This window comes from Helianthus annuus, chromosome 2 (assembly GCF_002127325.2).
Source record: "Helianthus annuus cultivar XRQ/B chromosome 2, HanXRQr2.0-SUNRISE, whole genome shotgun sequence".
Taxonomy (NCBI): domain Eukaryota; kingdom Viridiplantae; phylum Streptophyta; class Magnoliopsida; order Asterales; family Asteraceae; genus Helianthus; species Helianthus annuus.
The window spans coordinates 56,458,297-56,467,312 of record NC_035434.2 but is presented as its reverse complement, the minus strand read 5'-3'; the positions used below and the strand labels follow the sequence as shown (position 1 = coordinate 56,467,312).

Below are 9,016 nucleotides of genomic sequence, written 5' to 3'. Positions count from 1 at the left end.
TACAGCCTTTTCAGCTTGCCTGAAATCGAATCTTCATCATTTTTGAGCCTTCTTCATTCCTATCTAGTCGTTCCCAGCAAACAGAGCATAGTGCTCTCCTTCTTCTTCCGGTATGCATCCATCACTCATTGATCTTCCTTCCTTATCAGCAGCTTCACCTCTTGTTCCTGAGTAGCCTTCTCCTTGGACATTGAAGTCTCCCTTGTTCACTGTTTTACCATCTCTAACATTTTCTTGAGTCGTCTTGAACTTGTAGTAATATATGAGAACGTCTAAGTACATTGCATACATAATTCTCATAAAATCTCCATCTTGATAGTCATGCCCCATGTCTTTTGAAACTAATGCCCACAAATTGTTCGAGGTTACATTCCTATGACCGCCTTCTCTTTTTACCACCATATAAAGTTCAAGTAGGTTAACCTTCCGATTATCACTCATGTAAGCAGGTATAGGTCTTGTTGTGATTCCCAACCTTATTCTTAAGAACCAGTATATCATTTCTTCGAACTTAACTTCTAATTCATACTTGTATTTCCTCACATAATCACTGTCTTCTAACATTTCTAAAAGAGCCTTGCATTCTTGGAACTCATTGAATTTCATTGCTTGAAGAATCATTACGTTCCAATGGGGTCATTGGAAGATAGGTTCAGTTTCTCGAAATAATCATTCAAGTAATCAGATTTGTATGCGACATGATCTGATTCCCTATTTATTATTGATTGTTTTTCTCTTGATTCGATTTCATCCTCTCTTGTTAAACCGGTTATATTATTCTTTCTGTTCACAATAGGTACACTAAAAGTGGGAAAAATCTTGCATTTTTCACCACTGAATTATACCGTGTATCCTTGAATCACCAGTTGATCAAGGCTGAGAACATTTCTATCTAATTCAGGAGTGTAATACACACTCTGAATTCGAAATTTCTCATTTCCAGACACTGCTTTCAAAACGATATCTTCCAACCGTCATGTCCCAGCACTTGTTCGGTACACATACGAATATAAACATAAGGTGGGGTTCTACAGTGAACACTAGTGTATTTGCGAACTAAGTGAACAAATCCTGGCCATTGATCTACACACGTGTATGGCAAGGATCTCATCATCAAATCGTAAAATACACTAGTGTATTTCAACATCAAATCCTGGCCATTGATCTACGCACGTGTATGGCCAGGATTAGTGCACTCAGTTCGCAAGCTACACTAGTGTTCACTCTTGAACCTAATCCTATAAATATAAGTATTATAGCGTTACATCACTCTAATATACATAATATATAAATATAATCAATTTTATATTCCAACAAAATTTCCATCAATTATAGTTATATTATATAAAAAAATAGTACCTGATTATGATAGTATAGTAAGAGATATCAGATAAACTAACAGGAGGCTAGGAGGAAGCTCCTTAAGTATCCGGACTTCACCTCTCAAAGAGGTAATAATATGATCAACATCAAAAATATCTCTAGCAATCTCAATCATACCGCAAATCTGCACAATAAAAACACATTCAATATCCTAACCAATCGTGTAAAATGTGAAACTTGTAAAGGTGGATTCAAATTGACCATGCATATATTGATAATTGATATGCCACCTACTTAGACGTTGACAACATGAACATTACTGATGCAACATTATCAATTTGCCATTTTTACATCAACATCATTATATGTCTCTGCTTAGGTAAAAATCCAATTACCTCTTCCATTGACGGTTAAACTAATAGTTTTCAGCCTGCATTGAGCCAAAAAACCAAATTACCTTTACTTAATTTAAAGTAAGTTGATCAACATATGCAATTTACATTGAAAAAAATTATTCTTCGCATTTCTGTTATTCAAAATTTCTAATAACTATTTTTTATATTAAATTGCATTTCAATTATCGATTTCAATTTTGAATTAATATAAACAGCAACAACAATAACAATAACAGTTTCTTAATCATAAGTTCATTTTTGTTAAATCATAATTGAAACCAATAAATAATTTTAAATCTATTTCAAGTCAAAGTATTGCTATAAGAATATTATTATTTAAGTATTTCAGAAAAAAAAATTAAGGTTTACAATTTTCGGAATTAAATCAGTTTGAAGTTAGTATTGTACTGTGTTTTTCGAACACGAATAGAACGCTTACAAATATTGATCATTAGTAATGATTGTGTATTTAAATCATGGAACAAGTGCAAGTTAACTTAAAAAAAGCACTAATGAAATATTACAGTCGTGATTTGATTTTTAGTAACAGATAAGTGTTGTATTTGCATATTAGTTATCATCAATATATATTTCTTTTATTTCTTTGAAATTCTCATAACTCATTCATGGACAAAGTTACAACGTATGAAAAGAAGAAGGAAACTTTGGAACAAGATACCAGATTAGTCCTTTCTCACGAAAGAAATGACTAAATTAATGTACTTGAATTTTGTTTCCATGAAACAATCATCAATGGTTTAGCATATCTTCTAAACAACTCATCCATCATTTCTGCCCCGAGATGGAAATGATTCTCAAACATCGGCTCCACCACTGCTCGGATGGTTTTAGATACTCGATTACCGCTTCATATCTTGCAGTTAGTCCAGTCACCAGCATCCCATTCTATCCCAAATGACTTAACATCAACCACTACAAAAGATCCTTCATTTTCAACTTGGCATTTCACTTCTTCCGGGCTTGGTGCATAGTAAGGCGCATTAAATGAATCAATCTTTTCCTTTTCAACAAGTCCCTACAACAACATATGCAAAAGCTAAGATTAATCACATTGAAAACACCATAATTTCATGGCTTTTCCAAAAAATAGTAACTCGTTTAGAGAGGGTAGGGATATATATGCACATGTGTTTATGGAGATGTATAAGTATATGTATATGAATAGAAAGAAAACACAAGTCTAAAGCAAGGCTCATCAAGGCGCGAGCTAAAAGCTCCCATTAGTAGCAAGCCTCATCAGCACATGGGTTTGGGGACCGCCGACCCATGAATGACAAAACCATCCGACCCTTACTGACCATTTCCTTGGCTCATGACCTCAAAAACAACAAGAAATCGTCATGGAACTGTTGTTGGTATGCTTTTATGACACTCATTGAGCTACTCTTGGAGATGTATATCTTATCTTTGTTCAAATGGGTTCCAACCCTAGGATTCAAATCCAACGGTACCTAGTCAAAAAATCACATGCCATTGTAATGTAAAGTCAGTGTGGTACTATGTTGTTCGCATGAAGCATGTAACACATTATTGTGCTAAGTCTTTTTCAGCCTCTATTATTTGACTTTTTTTGTTGTAACAAAGGTTCCAATAAAATGTAACAGAAAACTTAAATTTCATGTTTGTTAAAGTTAAATGGTATGTGGCTTTTGTCATTAGGGGGAGACATTGTTGAGAGTGATTCCAAGACGGAGGATGTTAAGACATAAACTGCATCGGTTTGTCATTTTCTTCTTTTAAAGTGTTTTTAATTTTAGGGGTAGAAAATGTGGTACAAAATACAAAAACATTTGAAAATTCAAAAATGTACAAAAACATAGAAAAAGACAAAAGAGTTTTAGTGTAGAAAGAGGAAATGATAATACATCAGTAGGCTATCACAGCACGCTAGAGAAATGAATAGCTAAAAAGTGATAAACAATCTCACTGATGATATGCCAGTAGGTTTTTACACATTTAGTAGTTTTTATTCGAGATATAAACTAAAGAAAACTTTTTAATATTTATGCAACATCTCTCGGATATATGGACTTAGTACTCCAAAATGTCGTTTGAAAGATTGCATGATTCTAAGATACTAGGTCTTTATACAGAGTTGATATCTGGGGTATTATACAAGATCTTCTGATTTTGCGTCAGCAATGGCCTATATCTTGTAGAATACTTTCGCTTTAAACTCGAAAGCTGCACAAAATTGAAAACGTCAAAAGATATTACAATTGCGGTAAAAAGATTCCAAAATGGAACACCACTTTAAGTCAAGCCTTCATCTCTTTGTCTGTAAGGTGGTACTAACCTGAGCTCTCAAGGTCTCGGGCTAACCCAGAGACAGATATCCATTAGGTATATTCAACTGTAAGACTGAATCTAGGGAATCTTGATACGGGAGTATATTCTGAGGTAGGACACATTGTTAAGCAAGTCCTAAAATACTTAATCTCATATCTTGAAACAATTGAAGTCTGTGTAGAAATTTAAGTGGATCAATATACTGATAATCTAGGTGAATTGTTTAAAGCTTAAAGTTTAAATAGATCAACAGTGTTAGTGATGTGTCTGAAAACTGATATGATCCTCTCACACAAACTCACAAAAATATGTTTGTACGTGGCTGATATATTTCATTTCAGATGAATCCAAAAAGATTTTTGGGTGTGTTTTAGCATAAAGTTTGTAAATTACAAAAAGTTTTTGTTTTGGTGTTATTTTCGATAACCGATGTTGGAATGGGGATCCTGATGCTGAACGAAAAACCTGAAGCTACTCGGTGGGAGCTAATCTATGAAAAGATGAAAATGTCTAAAATAAGAAAAGTTCAGTAATTTGAAACATGAATTGATTGAAAAATGTCAGTCTGTTCACAAATTGGTCAACCAAGGTCATTAACTTGGTCTTGGTAGATAAATCGGGTAACAAGGTAATTAACTTGGACTTAATTATTTGAGTAGGTTAATAAAACTAATAAAATTGTTAAAAATTAAAAAGTTTTGAAATTTACTTGCCCCTTCGCGCGAAAGGCAAAGCCCATTCGCTCAAAGGGTTGTTTCGTTCAAAGGAATTGGGTCCACTCGTTCAAAGGGCAGGCCCACATCCTTCGCACGAATGGCAGGGTAACAGTATATAAAGGATCCAATCGTTCCAAGCAACCATTCGCTCCAAACAACTTTCAAGAGAACTATTATTTTCTGTAGCATTTGTTGGTTGGGTTGGCTATCGAGCATAACCAATCTTTTTTGTAGGGGGCCCCCTACGTTGCGCATGTGTATCCTTAACTGTGCCAGAGAATTCATCCCAGCTCAAAACTCCAATTGTATAATTGTCCAATAGAATTGTCTTTTGAAATCCAAAAATCCAAAAATCTGAAAACAAATAAAATGTTAAGCTAGAAAATTAATATTATATTTTTTTAAAGTTCGAGCCAGTCTTAGGTAGGCGTCTGCAAATACTATCCATTCTCCTTTTCCACCATATATTTCACTAGTAGCAATGTAAATCTGGATGTCGTGGTTGATATCAAGTGCTTTAAATCTAGATGTCGTGGTTGATATCAAGTGCTTTAAGTGGTTGACTATTATTGGCAAGCCGAGCATCGGTTCTGTTCAAGTGCACAACTTTGTGTTTTTAAGAGGAATAATGTGTTAGCATTGTGTGAAAAAATTTCCATCAATTATAGTTTATATTATATATAAAAAAATAGTACCTGATTATGATAGTATAGTAAGAGATATCAGATCAACTAACAGGAGGCTAGGAGGAAGCTCCTTAAGTATCCGGACATTACCTCTCAAAGGGGTAATAATATGATCCAACATCAAAAATGTCTCTAGCAATCTCAATCATACCGCAAATCTGCACAATAAAAACACAGTCAATATCCTACCAATCGTGTAAAATGTGAAACTTGTAAAGATGGATTCAAATTGACCATTCATATAATGATAATTGATATGCCACCTACTCAGACGTTGACAACATGAACATTACTGATGCAACATTATCAATTTGCCATTTTTACATTACTATGGGTATATATATACGAGGAAACGAAGGAACGTGTGGTTCTGATTGTATTTAACTTTTAGCAAATTTTAGTAATGACTAATGAGTATCTAATTCAGGCTGACATTTTGTCCAAATACTTGACTAAAAGGCAAACTTTAAAAACGACAATTAATACAGTCACATAATATAAGCAGTAGGAATTGGTCCTTGTCCTTCTGAATTTAGCGGTTTCTAAGGCTAGAGGGTATGGTGATGGTCCTCCAAGGGAGGATAATCCGGCACGTAGGCGTCACGACATAGTCCTCCCACGGATGGTTCATCCCACAAAACTAGAGGGTATGGAGGATGGTCCTAGATGATCCTACCCCACCACTTTTATGTTTTTTTTTTTAAATCTTCTACTTTTTTTTTAACATTTAACAAATAAACTAACAAAATATTTTCATTAATATTAAAAACACATTACATAAACATAAAAAAAAACATAAACTTAATAAAAAAACACATTACAAAAACATAAAAAAAACATAAACTTAATTCCTCCCACGAATAGGTTCGATGAGTGTTGGAATGATGCAAACGCATTTGATGAATATTGCGAGAATTGGTTCGGTTCTAGCGTCGGATAATATCCCGGAACCGAGAAAACATTCGGTTGGGTCGGGTTGTTGGGATTGTTTGGGTTGTTCGGATTGTTCGGGTTGTTGAAGGGATCCATGATAGAGTATAAGGTTATAAAAGTGGAAGAATATTTATAAAAATAAAGTGAGAGGGATGAGAAAATGGGGTTAAAATGGTGAATGGAGGTGAAAATGGATTTGAAATTTATATAAATTGATGTTTTTCACCGTTGCTCTTTTTGGTAAATTCAATTTTTCTTTTTTTTTTTAATTTCCTAACGGCTACTTTATGGAGGGGGGCCACATTTTTTGCTTCGTCGCCAACGTCGAGCCTGAGACGATTAGGACGGCACCCGGGGGGGGGGGGGTGGGATGGTGTTGCTGGCGTCGCCGGACTGAGACGGGATGGGGACGTCCCTTGGAGGATGATCCGCCACGTAGGCGCCACATCATAGTCATCCCAAGGATGGTCCATCCCACAAAACTAGAGGGTATGTGAGGATGGTCCTACCCTACCACTTTTATGTTTTTTTATTTTTTTAATCTTCTACTTTTTTTATCATTTAACAAATAAACTAACAAAATATTTTCATTAATATTAAAAAACATTACATAAACTTAAAAAAACATAAACTTAAAAAAAATCCTAATATATTAAAATAAGCTACTAGTGTTCGTCCTCCATGTCGTCGTCGGGTTCGTTTTGAGTGTTGTTCCAAATGTACTTCACCAAGTCCGCTTGTAGGTTATGATGTGCGGTTCTTTCAGACATCCTTATATACTCGTCTAATGCATCGGGTGCATAACCGTATGCCAGTTGGCGAATGGCCGACGTACATTTTTGTAAATTACTGAAACCCCTTTACCCCCTAGCGTCGTTTCGCAGTGTAAAAAACGGATCAGACTGGGCCATGTCGCCTGCGATACGTAAAAAAAGTGGACGACTCATGCGGAACCGACGTCGAAAAATATCGGCTGTGTACACGGGTTCGTCGGCAAAATAATCGGCTACTAGTTTATCGTGGGCAGCTATAAATTTAAGACGAAACATAAATTAAATGAAATTAATTATAAATTACATTTTCAAATCTATATAAAACATAAGGAAAAAATAGTAAAGTACCTTCTTGGTCTCGGTTTAATTTTGCTCGTCTAGTTAGCCGTTGGGACGATGCTTCATCACCCGCCATGAACACCTGAGCCGCGTTCATAATCATGTTGTGCATAATTGCATCCTCTTCCAAAGATGATGAATACCACGTAGACGAAGAAATTGAATAAATGGAAGAAGGTGAAGCCATGGTAATTTTTGAGAGAGAGATGGGGTGGTAGTGGGTAAAAAATGGTATAAAAATTGATGAGTTTTTATAAAAAAGGAAGAGGGGTTATAAAATGTGATAGAGATATGAGATTGTAGTGGGTGAAAAGTTGTGAAAAATGGTGTAAAAGAGGTGAATATTTATAAAAGTGGGAGTGAAATGGGTATTTATTTAAATTATAACCGTTGGTTTTTGAAATTAAAGTTAGAATTTAATATTTTTTTTATTTTAACGGTCACATTTGAAGGGGGGCCCCACCAAAATTGGATCGTCGTCGCCAACGTCTTGCCCAAGCCGGTGAGGACGGGACCGGGGGGGGGGGGGGGTGGTGTTTCGTCGGCACCGAACCTCGACGGGGATGGGGACGGACCCCATACCCTACAACCTGAATTAAGCTTTGTTCTTTATTTTGAGTATTTTACGAAAAAACATCCATGTGCCATATTGAAAATTCAGCTCTCGGTCTTAGTTTTTTTTTAACCTAAAAATCTCATTACTCAGGCTGGTGGGTATGGAGAGCCTCATCCTCAAGGGGATGGGCCGCCACGTCACCGCCACATAGGAAGGGCTTGAAGGGGATGGACCTAGAGGGGTGGGGGATGAACCCCTTTATATATATATATATATATATATATATATATATATATATATATATATATATATATATATATATATATATATATATATGGGATGGTTCAAATGAAAACCACTTTTATTGTGAAAACTCAAAAACTAACTAAAAAAAGCCTAAAAAACACACCAAAAAATTTTTTTTTTCAATTTTTTATAAAAAATCACAGGTTTTTGTATATAAAAAAACTTTTTTTTCAAAAAAAAAAAATTGTATTACACATGTATATGTGTACTACACATGTGTAGTATTACACATGTGCACTACAAAAAAAGAAATTTTTTTTTTGAAAATTTTTTTATATACTAAAAGTAGCGAAAATTATTATGCAAAAAAAAATTGGGTATGTTTTTTTGGCTTTTTTAATTAGTTTTCGAATTTTCACAATAACTATTGGTTTTCATTTGAACCTTCCCCTATATATATATATGTACTATTCTAAGTACCCGTGTGTTACACGGGTAGCTAAACAGGAAAACTAAGTCCTTTAAAATTGTGAGGTAAAAATTATAATTTTATATATGTTGAAATATTAATGAAAATGTTAGTGAGTACACAAAATAATTGAATACATGAATACAACAATGGTAAATTTAGTACAATTCCCCCAAGCTTGAATGTTTGAGATCTTTCTTTTTCATCATGACAATCAATGTCGTTTTTATTCTTATCATCGTTATCGTTATCGTTTTCATTTGCTTTGTT

The 9,016-nt window shown here is 34.6% G+C and overlaps 1 protein-coding gene across 1 annotated transcript; it reads right to left on the bottom strand.

The window, feature by feature from the left end:
• Positions 1 to 2,322: 2,322 nt before the first annotated feature.
• Positions 2,323 to 7,662, bottom strand: LOC110900893 (jasmonate O-methyltransferase). Its single transcript, XM_035981058.1, is given in 6 exon segments — positions 2,323 to 2,475; positions 2,478 to 2,754; positions 2,918 to 3,190; positions 3,904 to 3,923; positions 7,322 to 7,390; positions 7,485 to 7,662. Coding segments are annotated over 6 exon segments (891 nt in total). The 3' UTR covers positions 2,323 to 2,401.
• Positions 7,663 to 9,016: the final 1,354 nt, after the last annotated feature.